Raw genomic sequence first — 22,930 nt, 5'->3', positions numbered from 1 at the left:
GATCCGCGTGACCGTCCCATACGAATGTGTAGGTTTGATGAATTTATAATTATTATTGTAACAATCTAATAAACTAGGGCTTTTAAGTAATGAATATCACGGATAGAATCGATGGCAAACGCATCAATCCTCGTTCCATATTCATCGGAATACTCGTAACAAACAAACAAATAAAGTAACGTAAATATCCCACATTAGCTCTCTTTGTCTGATGGCATTTATATTTCACGGTATAATTGAGGTGGAGGTATATTAAAGAACACAGTAAGCACTAAAGACTAATCACTATTCAATATTGATTGCAAAATACATCAACTCAATTTGAGTAAAAAACCTTTTTATATTCATATTAAATACCTGCTGTACCCCGTCACGCCTTGCTGTGGCTCATCTGTCTGTGCAGATAGAGAAACAATAGAGCGTGTTGCTTTTACGTCCAATAAATTGCGCTGTTTAAAAATAAAATCATTTTTGTTACCTGATGTCATATACGATACAGGTCATAGACATATGAATATTAGTAGACCTGCCCTAAGTGATTAAAAGCGTATTATTCCCCACTCCCCATACCGGTTCCATTGGAGCCGGCTGGGCTCGCGTATGGCCTCAAGTGAATTTAGAAAACGTGACGTCATCATTCTTGTGCGAACTATGGTCGAGGCATCATCGGTTCATTTTACGAAATAACACGGCAAAATGGTGGCTTGTGGTATGAAAACTTGTAAAAATAGATGTGAAAAAGAGAATAAACCCAATTGTCGTATTACATTCCATATATATAAGCATTATTTTACTTTATTTTAAGCATATTCACATCGTATAATATGGATCAGTTGTAGAAACATAATATACTAACACATCGAGATAAGTCTGGACGCGAAACACAAAGCTGGTTGGTTGCTGGGAAGTAAATTATGAACATTTATAAAAGTGTCTTAACTAAATACGTAAACGAAATATTCGATTCTGGAAATAGAAGGAATTTATTTTGCCGAATTTGGACTTCGCAAATTTGTTCATAACGTGGCGAGTAATTTGCGCTCCCATGTAAAAATGTCTATTCATTCAAAAGCAGATTTTACTTTTAAGAACTAAATGGTGATATTATAATGCGATATGCCTATATACTGTCAGATTGATTTATTGACGAATCACAGTCAGCTTTACCCTCTTCGTTCTTCAACAGTTGATTTTACCCCTCATCTTTAATTCTAGTCTATATATTCATATGTCTGTGATACAGGTATATAAAAACACACGCGTATTCAAATGAAACGTTGAGTCAATATGTCAAAGCAATCCGTGAAGAACTTTCGGAGATTTAAGATTTTGAACAAACGAACATTTACATTATTATTTTTATAGATTGTGCATTATTGAGTAAAAGCCATTTCTGTTTCTCCAAGAAAGTATGATTTTAGAAAAGCCTCAAATTATGAATATGTACTAGGCAGTTTAGATCAGTTTACAAGTTCCATTTCCATTTATACTTGTGGGTAAAAAAAAAACAATTTATAAGAACTCATTACATAAGACTCCGTAGTAAGCGCTCAAAAAGAAGAAGATAGTTTGAAAGGGAGATATGTAAATACGAATGTTGAAGGAGACGCGCTAATATTAAGGAAATACGATAAAAAGGTGAAAATATTTAATAAAACATGACCCGTTTAAATAAAGCAAAATTTTCTCACTTTGACATTTTTCATACCTATAACAAAATATTTAACAGAACAAATGTGTTTTTAATAATTTTCGGAACATGCTTCGCGATTTTTTTCTATCGAGGGAATTTATAATTTATAATTACCTATTTAGTATGGTCAGAATATTTTTCGTAGAGATATCCTTGCAATATTCTTGGATATAGTTTTAGGTGTAGGCATCAAGCGTTGGGCACGATAGAGATTTTTATTGGTATTTTATTTTTTGGATACAAGAGAACCATAACAAGGTTTATATAACAAGAAAAACTCCCATCCCCCATAAAAAATTAAAGAAAATTCGCCTGCATAAAGGAGTAGCTTTTTGTGGCTTTACTCCGTATTTTTTTTTATAGTGAATACCTCACAAGAGTCCCAACTGCTCCCGTCTGGAGCCAGTGAGACTATGGCATCCCCAATTGGGGGATGTTGTGAGGCTGAAGGTAAGTGGGGAAGGGAAAGAGGAAGGTGGGGAAGTACCTGGCTATTCAGATCTAGTCACTAAACACGGCTAAAGCCATTTGGAGCAACGTTTCAATTCTGAATGGTGGTCTTACACCAGGGCGATACTGGTAGTATCTTCCACTCTGGAACGTGCCGCAAATATACTATATATTATTTTAATTAATTAATTGTGAAATAACACAAATTAATCAAATAAAATTTATTTGCGCACGCCGGGTTCGAACCCGCGACCTTCGGAATGGCAGTCCAATGCGTTACCACTGGACTATGCCGGCCGTCATAATATAAATATATAATATAATACAGGTGTAACAGCACGTACTTTACTCCGTATATACAGGACGTAACAGCACGTACTTTATACTCCGTATATACAGTATGTAACAGCACGTACTTTACTCCGTATATACAGGATGTAACGGCACGTACTTTACTCCGTATTTACAGGTTGTAACAGCACGTACCAGAGGAATTTTAACCAATGATTCCTGAGCATATTCGGACTAAAATGTACATGTCATTTGGTTAACCGATGATATTAAAAAAATAATAACATAAAATAGTATTCAAAACTGTAGAAATCATATAAAAAAAACAACTGTTGTTTGTAATAATGACTAAACAGGGCATTAAGCCATTTCTATCGAAGTACTCGTGTTTACTTAACAACACCGGGTACTGTACTGGAGGTGGGAGTGGGGAAGGGAGGAAGAGCAGGAGATCTGCCAGTCGATTAATTACGGTGTACCAACATTAGCTTTCGGAAGCGTTTGGACACTGCGCAGAAATAGCTATAGAATCTACTGGACTTTAAAATTACGAAAATATCTTAAGCAATTAGACCCGATTTTGCATTTGTTCACTTTTCATAAAAACTAGTTGAAAACCCCGGCTTTGCCCGACCTTTAGGCAGAATTCTTCGAAATCATACGTGGAGAGTAATTTCTCTCTAATTTTGATGGTCAAATGTACAAAGTTTCAACAAAAATTATCAAAATTCTGGTTTAAATGGTGCGAATGGGGTTGTTTCTGATATCACTTCTGGACAGTGAATTTTTTATCGTGTATAAAAACAATATTATCGTATAGGTAACAATATTATTAAAAATAAACCATTATTTCGAGATAAACGAAGTTAAAAATTTGAATCTCTTTGAAAATTTAATTTAACACGTTGAAATGTGTAAATATGTGGGGAAATGTGTGAGTTAGGAATGTCATTTTTACACATACAATTTGGGGTTCTCGTTAGTAGAGTCTAATTCATAACTTATTTTCGACAAGAAATGGAGATACGATGTCTTTGCTTTAAAGCTGTCGATATGCGCAACACGGTTCATTTGTTTCTTTTCGTTTCGATCATGTTATCAAGGAACGAGTTCTCCCACTGCAATATTTATTTAAACATTTTAACATAAGTATATGTGGTATAATTTTGAAGATGAATAATTTAGAATGTGAGAAAGAAATAATAAAATTACAATAGACAAAAATACATATATGAGAAAGAAATAATAAAATTCCAAAGACAAAAATACATACATGAAATAAAAATACAAAAAAGAAATTATAAAAATACAGTGATCTAATAGGTTTGCAAAGCGATACTCAAAGGCTTGCGAATAGTTAACATTAAACATGTCAATATCACGTAAGTATTGCTATCACACAGGGTGAAACTGCTGTATTGGAGAATGAGTAATGTAAATGCGCTTATGCATACTGCGGTAGAATGGAGTATTGTGTCGTGCTGTTATTGTGGGTATGTATAAGTTTATAAGTTGCAGGGGTTCGCGGAGCGGTCTAATTTAGAGTTTAGTATTTTAGTATTTAAGAAAGTTAAATAATTTATTTTCACCAGTCTTCCAGTGTATGAATTGTGAGAGTATTTAATAGTAAAAGATAATTTATGTATTCTAGCGAGATATTTAATTTAAAATTAATGAAACGTAGAATTATTTGTTCGTATTCATTTACAGCCCCAACTGTAATTCTGCCGTGTAGCAAGCAAGAAGTGTAAATAATAGAATCGGATCGACGCACGCGCTCGGCAGTAGACACGGGCCAAAGAGAAGACGTGCCGCTCGTCAGCATAAATGTTTAGTCAAGTTAAAGCGGCGAATTAATTTAATAATCCCGGGCTAATTAGCGCGGCACTCCACCTCCACCCAGCCACTACACCCACTGTACCCCGTCCTGGGGTGGGTGGTGAAGTGGGTGGTGAAGTGGGTGGTGAAGTGGGTGGTGGTGCCAGCCCCCGAAAGAGGTAAGGACAACTTCACTTGCAGGATGGAATCGGATTAGACGGATATGGACCAAGATCGTGTCAGCGTTTTGTGTAACCAGCTACTAACCGGTTTTCATAACATTCACACCGTATTCTTGTTTTTAAATCCCATTAAGAATAATATACGTTGTTCGAATCATTGTTCATTTTTTATGACTGATATGTTATGTTTGACGGCTGATCAATCAGCCTAACTTTAATTTTGATTAAACACTGACGGGCCTAAAGTCAAAAGCTTTTAATCGATTTGATGACAACGTCAAGTGTGACGAGGGTTTAATCGACTGAAGAGATGGTGGAAGTCGGTGTAAGCGTAAGTAAAATGTAGATAGGGTGGAAGTTTCGAGTGTTGGCAAATTGCTCACTGAATGATAATTGATATAACTGCCTAAGTTGCAGTAATTACCACCCCTTCAGCCCTCTCATTCACCTACCCTACCCATCCACCGCCTCCCTTCCTTCTCGAAACTTGTATCTAGTATCTACCGCCTCTCTACGTTTTTTCTTTAAAGTTTACCAGCCCCGAACTCAGATATCCAAGTCGATCGTCCCACGGATCGGTGAGCAATCGACATAAACAGAAAATGTTATTGTAATGTTCGCTATTGTAAGGTAACGGTCTGCGGCGCAGTTCAGTGTGAAACTTTTATGCTCAGGGACTTGGAGCATTCGGCTTATGCCGATTGCTTACCGACTCGTGGGACGACGGGCTTAATAGTCACTGGCGACCATTTTTCTATTAGCTACCTAATCTAGCCAACAAGAAAATAAATTATCTTATTTCTTTATATTTTTTACACAGCATCACCATAGATGACATGTCACGAAAATACCATGCAATGGAGGGTACAGAGTCAATGTTAAAAACGTTTACGCGATGAATTATTACTTGTACAAGAAAGTTGTATCTGTAACTCTTTCTAACTGTTAATTCGTGGTGGAATTCTATTGTAGGTAATACTATGAATAAAAAATAACGAAAATACCAGGTCAAAACGAAACGTTATTATTATTTTTTTATGTGAATATCGCACAAGAGTCCTAACTGCTCCCAACCGTCTGGATCTAATGAGACTATGGCATCCCCAATTGGGGTATATTGTGAGGCTGAAGATAGGAGGGTAGGGGAAGAAAAAGGTGGGATTTTATTTCACTAAAAATACTAATTTCAGGTGTCTGTTCGTGGTTTTTTTGTACCCGTGAAATCTGATTCACTGAAACGAAATACGCTTGCCAAATTAATAACCAAATTGTAAGTAAGTTATAAATACCTACAATGTTAAAGATACATGCTCCATCGGGTGGTGGTTGGCTGGTTGGCCAGGATGCGTGATAAGGGGTGCCGGGGGGGGATCGGGAGAAAGACACCTCAGCGAAACACTTCCAAGAGAAGTACACGGCAGCGCACCGAGGCGCACTAATTGGGGCTTAATTAATCGAATTACCAAATGGTGCTTTATTGAGACTTGAGAGGAATAATTCAATTCAGAGATTGTGTGGTTCAGCTCATTAATTAAACCAAGAGGATGATATAATATCTACCCTCCGCATTAACTGAGTGAAAGATAGTACGAGTATAGTAAGAGTGGAAGATACTACCAGTATCGCCCTGGTGTAAGACCACCATTCAGAATTGAAACGTTGCTCCAAATGGCTTTAGCCGTGTTTAGTGACTAGATCTGAATAGCCAGGTACTTCCCCACCTTCCTCTTTCCCTTCCCCACTTACCTTCAGCCTCACAACATCCCCCAATTGGGGATGCCATAGTCTCACTGGCTCCAGACGGGAGCAGTTGGGACTCTTGTGAGGTATTCACTATAAAAAAAAAATAAAAAAAAACTTTTTATTTTTATTTTTAAAATTAAGTTGAGTGGGTACATTTTTTGTTTTGTTTGGAATACAAAGAATAATTATGATTTCATCTCTAAATAGTATATAACAAAGTCCGCTTTGCGCGTTTAGTTCTTATAAACTACGCAACGGATTTTGATAGAGTTTTCACTATCATTTAGAGATCAAGTTGTAAAAAATATGCGCTGGCTAAACCTTATGAGACACAACAAAATAATGTACTACGGAATTGTATATCAAAGGCCTACGGAAAATTCCACGATGGTATATGTCTATTTCTTAAGGGTTTTAGAATAAATCTTTCATAGAATATGATTGCACCCCTCAGAAAATGTTTTTTTTATAAAGAAAGACAAACGCTTCCCGGTTACGAATAATATGGCAATAAGCGGAAAATATTTATTGTGTAATGATTGAGGGATTTAGAAAGCAAGAAATTGAACCAGCCACACCTGGGTCAAAACTAGATCCTTTGAACCGCTCGACTAACTAAACTAACGGGTCGAAGAGTGTTATCTTGTCTCCATGCGCAAACATATTTTTTTAATTTTCCAGATTTTTATTCGTCATGGAGTGGGAATCATTGAAATTTATTGAATTTAACTATTCTTGGTATTTATATAAATAGAACGGCATCAATCGCGCCTCACAATATTTACCTCATGGGGGTATTAAAAATTTCCATGCTATTAAATAGGTCCTCTGTATTTTGAGTAGATAAAAAAATAGTTTCTGAAAAACCGTACAAAATGACGTGTTTTGCTAACATCCAGCAGGATTGCTGCACATGCAGCAGGACTGCTGCTGTTGCCTTGTCCCCATATACATACGTGTCTGTTTGTGTTGTATTGGGATTGGGAGTGGGAGGGTGTCGGCTATGGCTTATGTTTAGTAATTCCTCCGCATTCGCCTTTGGAAATAAGGAAAACCATTGAAAACCTTATTCAAGTGGAGACAGTCGCTTGTCAACATGGAACAAGGCTGTTAACAGTGACAGCAGTATATCTATATTAATGTCCTACGTTTCGTGGTGTATCCGTGTACAAACAATCTAAAGTCCCTTTCTTAATCTTATTCATTACGTCACATGGGCTTGATTTGATTGAAAAAGTGTAGGTTGAGGCAGTAACAGTGGCTGTGGTTGTGGCAGTAGCGTAGCGAGTAGCAGAGGCCCGCGGGACCCCATTGTGCCGACATCAGCGGCAAACAACGGGACGATTATACTATTGTCTCCTTAGGAGCGATCTCCGTTCGAGCGATTACCCGCCGCACAAAGGTAGTGCCGCGGTACCCCGTACCCGTAATTCCCGGGAGACGAGACGGTCCATAAAGGAAGCTGCGTCAACCGCTCCTTCACTAAACTGAAATAGCTGAATATTTAAATAGACGATATGATATTAAAAAGGATGGCTTTCGGGAGATTGGCCGCGAGGGAATTTACGATTGAGGCTTTATTACCAATGCAATACCTCATATACATATCGAATATATTCTAAAATCTATATATTACAAGAGTGTCTGCGAGGGACTGGATATTTGTTTTTTTATACAAATCCATAGTCCCAGATCAATGAAATTTTGCATACTTGACCATCAAGAGAGAAAGACGACTGTCTACATGAGTTTTCATCCCTATTTCCACTTTAAGAAGTGCAGAAGGAATCATTATAATGAAAATATTACCTTTAGACCCACACCGAGAAACATGATTATTTATAAAAATCCGGTTAAAAACGGGACTGTAGACCGTTTCCTGTTAAACTTTTAGTACATTCGTAATAAATCGGAACACGTGTTCACGCAGCTGCATTTGTCCTGATAATATACGATGGCGAAATGCGAAAATATTAGAATTTTTATGAACACGTGTTCCGAGATCGCGATAACACATTCGTGTTTTACTGGCCCGCAATCCGATTTTAACCGGATTACGAATAACTTGAAGAGATTCAATAAAATAGCAGTATCCGTAAGTTTTCTCCGTGCGGATGAAATGTTGTAAATATATTATTATTGAAAATCGATGGAGGAAATAACACGAACGCTGCCTTTGACCATTTGCATATTTCCTTAATATTTTGAGTAAAATAAAATAGCGGTATCCGTAAGTTTTCTCCGTGCAGATGAAATGTTGTAAATATATTATTATTGAAAATCGATGGAGGAAATAACACGAACGCTGCCTTTGACCATTTGCATATTTCCTTAATATTTTGAGTAAAATAAAATAGCAGTATCCGTAAGTTTTCTCCGTGCAGATGAAATGTTGTAAATATATTATTATTGAAAATCGATGGAGGAACTAATACGAACGCTGCCTTTGACTATTTGCATATCTCCTTAATATTTTAAAATAGCAGTATCTGTAAGTTTTCTCCGTGCAGATGAAATGTTGTAAATATATTATTATTGAAAATTGATGGAGGAACTAATACGAATGATGCCTTTGACTATTTGCATATTTCCTTAATATTTTGAGTAAAACCAAGTCCCCTTCCTTTCACGTGCTAATATTTGAATAAATCTTGACGCCGTGTATTGCATTTTTTATCCGGAGGGTTCCTTATAATAATATTATGTATGATCGAGGACTTTCATTCAGATGTACAGTACAGTTGAGCACACTGCACAGGGTAAACACTCGACACCAAACTGTTCATGTCTGATGTGAAGGGTTCCTAACCTTGTCTTTTATTTTGTAAATATCTAAGCCCTTTGAATGGCATGAGTTTGAAATAACGTTGTTGATTTTTAAAGAAATAGCCAAAGGAATACTCTGGGGTTGAAAGGTTGAATTTTAAATAGTATGAAGAGGTTTAAAAAAAGCACAAACCCAAAAAAATATTTTTTTTAAATCATTAAAATGGCTTAGATTAAAAATATTGTATCTCCATAAAAGACAATATTGAGAAATGTGAGTTTGAAGATTTTCAAACTTTGAAACATTAGTTTTTGTGATATAAAAATATTTTTAGTTCCATATTATCTAGTTTCTCTAACTTAAGTAAATACAATATTTTGGCATGGACGTTAATTTAGCATTAAAATACAAATTATTGTTAAGGAGATACAATAGCTGCGCTCTTAAATATATTGCTTGGAGGATTTACAATATATATATGTTAATATCTTTGGGACGGTAGATTCAAGGGATGCAATATTTTAAACCATAAAAATATAGGCCTTCTTTGGTACGTTTCAGTACTTAGCTCATTTTCGGCCAAAATTGGAGATTCAATGTTTTAACTCTAAGCCATCATAAATAAATCGATACACTTTTGGCAACATTTAGAACTTTATTATTTTTCTTCTTATTGCGGAGGAGAGTTAGGAGAGAGTATCAGATTAGAAAGCGTGAACTTTCATAATGTGAATAATGTGGGGTGATTAATGAAATGATCTCGTAGTTAGACCATAATTCAGTCATACGTAGTTGACTGATCAACGTAATCGCGAGTCCACGCACTAAGTTAGTTCCTAAACCAAACAAAGGGTTAGCAGTGTTCCCAGTTCCGCGGTCCCATCCCAGGGGGGGGGGGGGTTTGCAGTCAGTATCGGGATGATAATAATAATTGAAAGTACAGCGTGTTTGTCAATCGGTGGGGGGGAGGAATCAGGGGTTGCAGGGGAGTGTGGTTTGTCGATTTAGAAGCTAATGCAATATCTGATTGGATTAATCGAATGGACTGTATTTTGGCGGGGAATATACACCTACATACATGGTGACCAATCATTTGCTACTTGTTTGCTTATATTGAGTTTTTTTATGAACGCGTTTTGGGTTTGTTACGATTTAAATTAAACTAAAATCACTCAAATGTCGCAAGGAAACTGATATGAATATTTATCATGATAATCATAAACATTCATTTCAATGGTTAGAGGACTAGTGTTAATTTTGAATAGCTTAAAGATTAATAACAATAATATTATAATAATCACAAGTATTATTACAATATCGCAACTTCTGTGTTTTAGGGATTCACTCTTAATTTTTCCCCAAAAACCCCCTGATACAACACCCTCAATTATGACATAGGCCCTAAAAATAACTTGTACTTTTAGGCATAACATTTAAAATAACATGTTTAACAACGTTTTTGTTTTTCTGAAAATATTACATCTTTGATAGTGATTTTGTTGTTTACGACCTAGATTTTTATCGCGTTTTATGTTGTTAATTTGATGCGTGTATTCCTTGATATTACTGTAGTACATTTGGAAAACAAATCAACATATTAGAGAATAACTTTAAGGGTATATTTTGGAAAAAGGATTACGCAAGGGTTTAACGTGGGTCCTCGGCTATTTACCGCAAGTCTCGAAGAAATAGCGCTGTGAAGAGTTTACGACACAAGTTCCTGTACACACCTTCAGAAGGGTAAACAAAAGCAGGGAACGGATGCTGAATTTCTAAATTGCTGAATGTCACCACCGCTGGGGAATTTACAAGTTGCAAGGAAGTCAAGGAAAAGGAATATTGCCTCCGGGGAAATCGCAAAAGTCTCCGATATAATAATACTGGGGGTGTTCTGAAAATAATATTAAGGTACTCGTAATATTCACTGAGAAAAATGATTACGGCTTTTTTATCAAGATACTGTTAAAAATGTGACTGCATGATCATTTCCTGATAAAATCTTAGTCATTCAGAATATATGTGAACACGTGCTCCACGCAGGTGGCCTTGTACGAATAAATATAATGGACGAGAAGCGACAATAGTTTTATTTTTAAGAATAATTTCGACTTCCGCATAACATATTCATGCTTTACTGATGTTATGAAATTTGTCAAAACCATTCGTTATAGGCCTCCAGTCCCATTTTAAAAAGGAAAACGAATAATTTGACCAGAATTTCAACAAATTGATAATATTTCATATCATTAAGATTTCTCCGTCTGTGATTATATTCTGGATCTGAAATTTTAAATAAAGTAATGGTATAAAACTTCCTTCATTTGAATACACAAAATGAAAAACATTTTAACATAGTGGCTACCTCATGTGAATACCGCGCAAGAGTCCCAACTGCCCAAAGAGGGTGGGACTATGGCTTACGCACGTTTAGGTATGTTGTGAGGCAAAAGGAAGTGGAGAGGAGTACCCTACGTGACTTTTCAGATCTGGTCACTAAACACGGCTAAAGTCATTTCTTATAACGCTTAAATTCACAATGGCGTTTTTTTAGTTCTGCAGCTTTCAGATATGTTGACTTTCCAAAGCTTATATTTTCCACGTATACCTGCTATCTATATACGTATACTGATTGAGAGTGAGAACAATCACGATGAACGAATTACGTTCATGGATTCATATTCTAATTAGTTTCTAATCAAATACGTCCTGTAAATAGAAGAGGAACTATTAATTGTTTAATTTTACAAGCAAGATATTTCCATGGAATGGATGGAATCCACACAAAAATGTGAAATCCGATTAATTATAGCATATAAAATTAAAAACATACATTATTGATAAGTCTGTACATGTTCTCCGTACTGCCACGCGCCTAGAGACCCGCGGGGCGGAGATCCGCGGATCCACCCGCCCACCCATCAGCGGGTGGGGACCCGGGGGCGGTGCCGCCCGCTACACCCGCTACACCCGCCCCACCCCACAGGGAGCCGTCGGGAGTTTGCTCAATCGTCAGATTGTTGCCAAACATTGACACAGCAGCCCCAATTACCGATATTACATTTCGCTTTGACAAAAAACCACAGCCGCGTATGGAAATATCATTTGGGACAGGGCTGCAGATTGCGAATCACTTTATTATTATTTTTAATAAAACATATATTTTTTTAAATCACAGATATGCTGTAAATTTGACAGTACTAAACGGCGGCCACAAATGTTGCCTAGGTAGCTAGGTAGTTTAGAGCAGTCGCCTGACTAGCTGAAGGTCCAAATTCAAATACCGGTCGCGAAAATACAATATAGGAAATAAAATATAATATGGCCGGTCAGTGGCTGAGTTGGCATCGTGTTTTCGTCCCACACAGGCGACGTGAGTTCAATCCCTCGGCTAGCCATTTGATTTAGATCAACACAAGCAACATTTTCCGTTTACTTACGACGATTCGTAACCGGGAATGTTTGTCTTTCTTTAAAAATAAATAAAATTTGCGTGGTTTTTGAATTCATTTGTGACATCTCGCAAGAGCGCTCCTATTTGAACGGTGTAAAGTTTGTACACTGTAAAACAGGTGGACCATATCACCTCACGACCACCAAAAGGCAAGTTGGGAAAAGTGTATTTTGGTTAGGATAGTTATATTACATATTATCCTTCTATTCTCCTACTATTTACAAGTGGGGTCTCTTATTAACGTAACGAAATCATCACTTTTTACAAAGTCTCACATTTTATTGATGATAATAATGGACTACCAGTGTAAAATGGAAGACTTCGTAAAGAGTGATGATTTCGTTATCTTGATAAGAGCCCACTAATAAATTTCAAAAATAATGTTAAAATACAACAAAATCATGTAAATCACAAACTTTAAAAAAATTATTTGAAAATAAAATACTTTGTAGGCACTACAATTTGATCTAAATGTTTCTATTAAGTAGTGGTGTATACAAAGTATTTTATTTTCATACTAGCTTTTGCCCGTTGGCAGGCAACTAATTGGTAGAAGTGCTAAGCGATTTGATGTTTGAATGTGGATGAAGCAAGGAGTGTGGGCCTACAAAATTTAAGAAAAGAAATGAATATTTGGAGAAAAAAGGTGCCAAGGAGCTTACTGATTTTACCGAGCCATTCGTGTTGTGTAGGTTGAGACGCGTAGTTTGATACCCATATCCTATGTACGGTTCCAACTTTTATCACAGACACTAATTATTTTCTTCAGGGCCTCCTGTGTGGAGTTAATATAAAAATTAAAAAAAAACACTATTGAAAAGTTCCAGGGAGTTTACCGCTTTATTCAGTACACTTTCTGCTGATCCAAAGCTTTCAGTTTAATTTGGAAAAAACATTGATTTATTTCGCTAAAAGGGGCCTAGTTTTATATTCATCTAATTAAAATGACGCCACAAAGTTTTTAAAAATATATTTTCATAATAATAAATTATCTGTGATAAAATGCGCCGATATATTTGCCCCCCAAATTCGTACTATGTTTGTTAAAAACAATTTTAATTAAATTTATGTATGGATACTGTTGACGAAAAATCGTAATAGCGCAAATTATCGTGTCAAACGTCAAACATGAGTGAAACCAAATTCCCTGACATCGGTACTACAGTTGTCCAGGTGCGGGGGAATTGAGTAATAACGTCACCATACCTCAGCACGTGTCGCATTAAAAAGAATAAACCCGAAGAAAGCCGCCGTTGAATTATTCTCATTGAGACAGATTCGTGTTGGCGCCCCCCAGAGTAAATCGCATACATAATAAATACAGCAAAGCGATGAATAAAATCTCTCTCAATCACATTAGAGTTGGGTGGCAGCCCCGGGCACCATCCGTATGCGGCACACTAGATAAGTCCTCCGCTATCTCATATCTGCTACTTAGCTATCGGGTGGAAATATCTCATATCGAGTCATTTGTAGCCAGTTAACTGGCGGTATTGTAGATTTTTGACTTTGCAAACTTGATCACAGAATGCGGAACACGTGTCCCTTTCACCTGTTCATTGAACATTCAAAATATTGGAAATTACTGGCAAATAAATAAATTTGAATGTATAAAATTCCAGCCTGCGTATGTTTGTGCTCGCAAAACCCGAGAAGTCGACTGATACCGTTGAAAATTTCAAAGTTTGTTCTTATTAGTGCCAGGAGTGTTTAGAGAGTGGTTTGAATGCTAGAATAAGTCGGGGACTAGGAAGATACGGATTCGATTTAAAGTCGATGTAATGTAGTTTTTTAACTGTATCATCGTGTATACCATGTGGAATATATATTTTTGAATGGTGGAACAGGTCCGAGAAAGTCTAGAATTGCTGGGTCTACTAGTAATAAATAATAATCAAATGTCATAAAATAATTGTTACTATTACTTGATTTATCTTTTTTTATTTTTTTTCTTTTAATTCATTAATTATGTTGTTTAATTTATAGAAAATGGTTTATTTATAAACAAGTTCTGCGGTGTTATTATTATTACGCGTGACACATGTTTCGCCTTCTGACAGCTTGATAATGCCTTCAGAAGGCGAAACAGCTGCTGCTGTCGCCCATTACTCTTTTTTATAAATTGAATAGTAACAATTATCGATTCTCTTCTGTATAAGGCCTTAGACACATTACGCTATATTTTGCACACATAAAATGGGTGTGCTGTACGTATTATATGTTGGGCTGACACACTACGCTATAATCTTCCTCCGGAGAGGGAGTCAGATCAATTGGGAGACTGCCGCGGAATATCATTTCTTTGTATGGGATCTGTCACTTTGACAGATAACAGCCGGGTAAATACGGCGCTCCGTAAATTGTTTTGACCCCTTCTCCTGCCGTAGGTAGGAGAGGGGGTCCCAGAATTTTCAAATATAGCCTGGGTTAGCAGATCACAGCGAATATCGTCGCCACGCTTACACTTCATAACACATCATATTTTTAGGTGTGACAGGTCTGTATGGAGTTGTAAGGCAAGCAATATGGAGTAATATAAAACTCTTTGAACTTATAGCGTAATCTGTCACCCCCTTTATACTAATAACTAAAATCGCTATCTGCATGTGTCTGCTTGTGCGCTTGATTCTTCTAAACGCAACGGATTTTGACAGGGTTTTCACTTTCATTTAGAGATTTTCTTTCAGAAGGTTTATATATATAATACACGCATATTATATTTGTAGAAAGTAGAGAAAATTCGAGGAAATCCGGGTAAACATCAGCTAGTGTATATAAAAGTAAAACCTAAAATTGAAATGAAGTTCTACAAATTAAAGTTGATAACAATAAATACTTTATTTTTCCACGGATTATATTACCCACACTACATGAAACTATGAAAAAATAATAAACGCACATTGACTAATGTAAATAATTATTAGGAATAAAAACGAAATACGTACCATTTTAAACGTAAACGTTTTACTTTTTATTTTAGGTCACTTTGTTGCAAATCTGAGGCCTTCTTGCGCGCTTCTTACCAGCGGATTGTACTGCTATTATTTATTACATTTAATATTATCTTGTTCGTAAAGTTCGTTGAGAGGAGATGCTGAGAGACACTGGAGCGGGTGTGTTTAAACAAAACAGCGCGTCTTTTCATACAGACGAAAGGTTTGCAAATACGTTAAGGGAGAGAGAGTGGTTAGTCAATCGAAAAACACACCACTCTCTCCCTCCCCACGATCCATTTTACAGACTATTCGACAATATAACCATTAAACCTCTGAGATAGTAATTGACGATTGCCGGTCAGATGCTCTGAACCACTAAGCTACGTCGGCTTATTCCCAACCCGCCAAATAATTCTATATGTACTAGTATTTCAATGAAAAATAAAATTATTGCTCATTATATCTTTTCACATTTAAACATCCAACTTTATTTTTGTAGGAAAGGCTTTGTTAATGCTGAAGTCAGGCGACTAATTATTGCTTATAATAATTTGTTATCCTTTGTGCCATGCATAAAAAGCCTCGTCTTATAAACATTACTTTATCATTAAAAAATATCAATATGAATAATTTCAATAAATTAGCAATATTTTATATCAGTCGAGGGCACCCACCACTTTCCCGAATCGTTTTAAGAACATGGGTATCGATTCCCAATCCAGGCCGCTAGCAATTGCCGTCGAAAGTGCATACATTGGTCGAAATTCTTATTCTTGAGTCTCGTCATTCCACTCGAACAACGAGTGGTTCGAACCACTCGTTGTTCGAGTGGAATAACTTCGTCGAGAATCGAGTCCCAGATGGGCACCTCTATCGGTTCTCACGTCAAGACACTATTTTTGTTTTTTTTTAACGAAGCTACTATTAAATGATTCTAAAACCCTCCGACTGTCCTACACTGCTTGTAATATAGTCTGTAGGAAATCTCCATTAGTATTCTGAGCCCTTATTGCTCAGACAGTACATAATTACGGTAGTTAGTCCCAGAATTTCAGCACTGAAAAAAACTGATTTCTAGTTATCTGTAATTGGTAGAAACTGATAAATAAAACGTAAAAGTAACGAAATGCTAAGTGTTAAAATGATAAAAACACGTATAAATTTTAACGAAATTGCCCAAACATAGACAATAATATTCAATTATTGCTAGTAATTTTATCCAACGCTTTTGCACGTGCAATATCCCAAAAAGGTACAGTCGGTGTAGTTAGTATGGTTATCACAATACACATGGTTTAATTTCATAATTTATATTAAAATTACCGCGTGACATTTCAAAGTGGCAAATTAATTTTCATTAGCGACGTACCAAATTAATTAATGTGAAATAAAGCACTCACTTTGTACGAGCTAATATAGCGTTGTACTAATTTATTAATGGTAAATTTTTAGCCTACAAAAAGAGTAATACAGCAACCAGGTCTGAATGGTATTGACTTTTTAAATAGAATAACCAAAAAGTAACATCTGATATATCATAATATACCACTTAAATCAATCTTTTTCGAACATTGCGAAATCAAGAGGCGATCATAAAATTTGTATATTTTTACAATGATTGAAGCAACTCACTTTAATTTAAACTTGAAAGTCCTTCCAAATACTATGAAACAACAGGCCTATGATGAAATAATAACAGAAATTGAACACAACTTAACTTGAATTTTAACTTTGAAATTTGATGAATAATTATCTAAATTCTGTGAAACAACCCGACCTTAATTATTTATCACCACCAACGAGATTTGTAAAATTCTCTCGTGTTGGCACAGTAATTTGACTGAGTTATTGGTTCACGTGTAGCCAACCTCTCTGCCTGCCTCTTTGGGGTGGAGAGGGGGATGGGGGGAGACGGGGAAGAGGAAGAGCAGAGTTTGCAGAGGCTTTGGGCTACATTTCAGCTCGATTACTTATACGACCCGAGCCGCCCTTAATACTTCCTAAGTGCCTTGATGAAATTATTCTTACACGTATTTATTTAGGATCTTTCACTTCGAACGAATTACAGCTTTGCGATGGTAAAAACTATTATATTTAATCGAAACATTACAATTTTTGTAAAATGTTTAGAATTATTTATTTATTCATTTTGCAAAATCAGTACAAAAATCAAAACATTTCTAAAGTAATTAAAGAATTACAAAAATACAGTATAATTTACGAAAAAGGGTTATGTAGGTGGTAATATAATTAAAAATTAAAGGATACTTCATGCTTTAGAGTTGTTAAAGGACACGTTGAGATAAATAATATTTGGCTTATTTATATAGCGCCGTTTTCGTTAAAAATCACCTCGAGATCGCTGAAAATATCCACATTATGAACGACATCCCACAGTTAAATGGAAATAGCGCTAAAGAAATGCTAACATTTAAAGTGAAAAAATTACAAATATTTTTTAGACATGAAATGTTTTAGAATGTACTGTAATTTTGAATAACGTATACATACATTAATCTATTATCATGTATTTTGATTATTTTAAGTATTAATAGTATAAGTACCTACAAGAACATACAGAAAGTAACAAGTATTTAAAATACTCTTTTCTCAACGGTTGTATAATTTAATTCCTTTATGTTGTGCTTCTCTCAAATATATAAATTGTTAACCTTGATAACTATTTAGTCCTAGTGAAGTCGACTATTATGTGAAAAATTAAGCTTTATATTCTGTTAGAAGTAATGAATAAAAAATACAAATTTATTTAAAAACCATTATATTGGTTTTTAGTTAAAAATGGTGAATATAAGGAAATAAAATTGTGATAATCTGCCCAATAGGAAAATGAGATCAATAACATATATATATATATTGTCTTCTGTACGCACGCACGCCTCATCGAAATGCATACATACTATACTTTTATTCCGCAACACCTGAAATGAGCCAACTAAGTACACGTTCGATTAAACTTGATCCTACCAAGTCACCCTGGAACGTCAAGGACCTTCTCTTTCATTCACTTGTACGCCATACTCCTATAAATCAACTTTATTATCCATATGCGTTATTTTCGGACTTTTTCATTCGTTATTGAAATTTATACAAGGACGACAAAAATATAATTTAAAGCAAGAAATTAGTTTAGTAACGAAATCGCACAAAATATTGAAACAGTGATTCTGAACGCAAAGAATCATCTTTACAATATTCCCTTTTTTTTAAATCTCCTCCTACCCCTAAAGCCACCCTCACCCCACACCATCCCGCATACCTCGCTACTTGCTACCCAGTTACCCACCCCTATCAGCGAGTAATATTATAACAAATGGTGTTACCCACCGGAGCGGCCAGTCGCGAACCGTTTCTCCTACGAGAAACATCATCAGTAGAACTTAATACATATCACTTTTAAAGTTCACTCGCTTCAAATAAGCCGATCTCAATTAGAAAGCGATTCAAAGTTACGAGACATTGAATTATAATTAAGAAGTTTAATGGACTTTATATCAATTTAATCCAATTATCGTGAACTTCGATTAAGTGTTGAAATAAATTAAACAATCTAGTGATTAGTGTCATGGTGTCTCTGTATCGAGCATGGGCGGCCTGGCGGGGAATGGGCGGCGGTCCCGGGGCCCCCGATGCCATGGTGCAGGCTGGGGGCGTGCGCTTCGCCGCCCACGCTCGCCTGCTCGCCGCCCACAGTGGATACTTCAAATCTGTCCTTCTCCAGGCCCGCCCTTGGGCCCTCGCTGAAGACAGAACCTTCGAGGAGAAGCAACACGAAGCGGACGGCTACGAGGCGAGCTTGCTGGAACGAGAGCGACGCGAATACGAAGCGAGATTTCAAGATAATTCACGACCAGACTTGGCGATACCCCCCAATGAAGAACACGTTGTTTACGTACCGAATATTTCAGCGCAACAGTTTTGGCCTTTACTTGCATACATGTATACTGGATACCTCGAATTAACGCCGGAAAACATCTATCAGGTTCTACTGGCGACTCATCTTCTTCACATGCCTAGGGCTTTGGAATTATGCAGAAGTTTTCTGGCACAAGGGTCTGCAGCACCGCTATCAGCTCTGCCGACAACAACAGTGGTCAAACCGATCCCGAGTAGAAAGCTTCCACCTTTCATGCCCACGGCATCGTTTCACCCTCTATACCCCGAGCCGCCTGTTCCGTTCTTGAGGGCACAACACGATACTCCATTCCGACCTGTGGATCCGACAGTAGCGCAAAACATTGCGCCCGTCGGAGAGAAAGTAGAGATCGAGCACAGTCTTCAAATTGAAAATCATACTAGTGCAAAGGAGATATTGGAAATTCCCAGTTATAGAATAAATCGCCAGTCTCCTACGACGTCCAAGAACAATGATGAAGCCGTGTTTGGAGCAGAAGAAAGTGCCGGAAGGAGCGAAGAACCGTTTGTTAAAGCTGGAAGAAGCCGCGACGCTCTGAACTTAGTGAAATCTCGAAAATCTAAAGCCAATGTTAAACTAACAGTCGCGAAGAAAGCCGAACTTATCAATCCTACCGATGATAGTGTAGTGGTGGTCAAAACTAAACCTGAACCTAAAATGATTTCATCTCACGCTGAAGATCATAAGATTGTGATCGACGTAGCGTGCTGTGACGGACCAGTACGATTTCACAGAGTTCTGAATACCGCTTACAAATCCAACGGCGACGATCCTCAGAGAGCCGACTCAGATTCTAGTGATACGGACGACAGTTACATTGAAATAGAAGAAGACTCGAGATCGCAAAGTGAAACACCTTACGATAACTGCAACGCTTTCAGCAAGAGTTTACAGAAACAGATGAGCGAAAATATAAGAATAATGGGAACCTCGCACAACGAAAACCATCCCGCTGAAGTGCCGACTAAAATAGATGGACAGGACCCTGACGCAAGCAACAGTGACGTTTCATCAAAACAAGAAACGATATACACCTGCGTCTACTGCAACCATACCTTCAAGTCGCAATACTGCTATCAAAAGCACGCTCGAAGACACATTAATCCAGTTTCCATCGATGCAGTGAATCAGGGGACATTGGATATGATAGCTGACCCTTGCTGCAAAGTGAGAAAGCTGTCAGGAACTAAAGCAGCCGCTGTACCAAGGCGGGAAGTCCGTCTTTTAGATATGAACGTCCAATACTACCCCTGCAAGACTTGCGGGTCCAAGTTTCCTTCGTATTACTTCGTGCATAAGCACAGGAAGATGTGTCACGCGGAGGAGTTGGAGAATGGCCAGGAGGTGAGCAGTAAAGTGGTGCTGGGAGACCGGAAGAAGAAATCACCTGCGAATTCGACGGTTTCTTATTCCGCGGCGGGAGGAGGTGGGGAAGAGGTTCCGGCGGAAATGAACGAGGTGGCAAGCGACAAAACCGAAAACTAAACAAACGTCTAAGTGGTTCATCTCTTTAAAAAAATACCTGAGTTAAAAGTGTTTTAATGGTGAAAAAAGTAAATAAGTATTCAAAGTACCTAATTAATATTATGATTATTGTTGAAATTTGTGAATTCTTACAATTATTATTATTGCATGTGGTAGAATAACCAATTCAAGTACATATACGAAATAAAAGTTTCAAACATTGTTATTGTCAGATGAAAGGCGTACTTCATTTTGTTCATACATCGACACATTCCATTTAATCATATACACATTATGTATATTATTAAAAAATAACACACACAAGATCAACTATCCACTCTGACAATACTCGTACATCACAGAATCATGGTAAGTTGTAAGTTTCAAAAAGTTTCGCCCTCTTTTAGCAGTCAGACAAGTTGGTGAAAAGGTTTGATATATAAATCTTTGGTTTGCATCATCCTCAAAAGTCACTCATTATCAGCTATTTATCCATATTTGTCAATCAATCAAAAGTGATGGGCGTAACGGTAAAATGGTTTTAATGGGTTCTTACCTTTGTCGGGAAGGTCATCGTCACTGGTCTCCATGGCCTCCCCGCAACTGTCTTTCCGTCTACACGTTGTCTTCTTATTTTCTTCTATGTCTCTGTAACAATAATTAAAAATTGTATAAACTCACTTACATCAATTAAAACAATGTAAAATCGATAAAACCACAACTCTTTAATTTGGTTTTGAGGCCAAAATACCCAACCAAACTGAACTATTATTTTTTTATCAAATGGTAGAGCAAATATCTAGTACTACTTTATTTATTTGTTTTTTTTAATTTATGATTTATAGATCTAAAGGCGATGTACTAAGTCGTGTAATATTTTAAATTGAGCCGCTATCAATAACACCCCTTACGTAGATGGCGATAAGGTTTAAATTCCCGCTTAACACCATCCGCCTGTTTTGATTTATGCAAGAAAAAAACATGGCCAAAAAGTGCCTTTTATTTTATTTTGTGGATGGATGTTCAGGCATAAATATATAATTTTTTTCGATCATTTTATAAATAACTCAATTTGCCACATTATACAATAAAATCATAACCGAACATGGGTTTGTAAGTAGGAGATTTTGAACTTTAAAGCAGTTTTCATAGGCCTTATAATTTTTTTTGGGCTTATAAAAAGACTTATCTGAAAAATACTCGATTATTTCAAAGGTCAAGATGTATTCTACTCGCAGTATTTAATTAAAGCATCTGAAACATTTCTAGGCGACGAAATCTTCAAACCAAAAACACATGATTTTGCATTAGTACGTATGGCATCGCCTTAAGGCATTCAAATTTGCGTGTATTTAGAAGCAACTTGATGAAAAATGCAGCACAATCGTTACTCTTAAAAGTACCGCTATCCAGCTAAGTAAAGAATTTCTGGAAACCCTTTATTAAAGGTGTAAAATTTCCGAAAACCTGCAGTTATTTTTTTTATATGAATACCGCACAAGAGTCCCAACTTCCCAGTGAAACTATGGCATCCCCAATTATGTTGTGACACTGAAGGTTTTTGGGGAGGGAAGGAGATGGGGGAGTACCTGGCTATTTAGATTTGGTCGCCAAACACGGCTGAAGCTATTTCAAGCAACGTTTCAATTCTGAATTGTGGTCTCACACCAGGGCGATACTGAGAGTATCTTCCACTTTGGAACGTGCCGCAAGTATACTATGTATTATTTGAAATTAATAAATTATGAAATAACACAAATTAATCAAATAAAATTTACTTGCGCACGCCGCGATTTGAACCCTCGACCACGGGGGCCGTCGATGTTTTCATACCTATATTTTCGCTTATCGGCAATATAATTACGAATTATTTGACAGCGCTTTCAGGAAACCGAAGTTTCGAATTCCTTCTGATCTTAAGTTTGAGTTTTTCAAACATGTCGAATTGGATGCATGGTTGAAAGCAAAAATTTAAAAACAGCGTGCATTGCTATTATTATTTTTAAAGAACTTCGACACATATTGGACAAAGAGAAATTAAAAACTGTATATTTTGCCTTAGTCCAATCTCGACTTTCTTATAACATAGTATGCTGGGGATCATGTCTAAAGTCCAATGTTGAACCACTAAATATTACTCAAAAATTGATCCTTAAAGTGATGTACAAAAAAAAAAATTCTGTTATCCATCCAACCTACTT

At 36.6% G+C, this 22,930-nt stretch overlaps 2 protein-coding genes across 4 annotated transcripts in view; one reads left to right on the top strand and one right to left on the bottom strand.

Moving 5' to 3' along the window:
• The window catches only part of Smr (nuclear receptor corepressor smrter), a 608,275-nt gene that overhangs the window by 32,854 nt on the left and 552,491 nt on the right, over positions 1–22,930 (bottom strand). For all 3 annotated transcript variants that reach the window (XM_089645124.1, XM_089645125.1, XM_089645126.1), the window contains one exon: positions 21,286–21,377. In XM_089645124.1, the coding sequence (XP_089501250.1) occupies positions 21,286–21,377 (92 nt within the window). The remainder of the gene's footprint in view (positions 1–21,285; positions 21,378–22,930) is intronic.
• On the top strand, positions 18,915–20,750 carry LOC149413254 (uncharacterized). The gene has a single exon (XM_089645365.1). The coding sequence runs from the start codon at positions 18,915–18,917 to the stop codon at positions 20,748–20,750; it is 1,836 nt and encodes a 611-aa protein (XP_089501491.1).

This window comes from Hesperophylax consimilis, chromosome 22 (genome assembly GCF_061612785.1).
Source record: "Hesperophylax consimilis isolate HC1 chromosome 22, BYU_Hcon_1.0, whole genome shotgun sequence".
Taxonomy (NCBI): Eukaryota; Metazoa; Arthropoda; class Insecta; order Trichoptera; family Limnephilidae; genus Hesperophylax; species Hesperophylax consimilis.
The sequence above is the reverse complement of the archived record's forward strand: the minus strand, read 5'-3'. Positions and strand labels throughout refer to the sequence as shown.

Excerpts from the sequence above, each read along its gene's own strand:
- LOC149413254 (XM_089645365.1), top strand. The coding sequence starts at position 18,915 with ATGGTGTCTCTGTATCGAGCATGGGCGGCCTGGCGGGGAATGGGCGGC.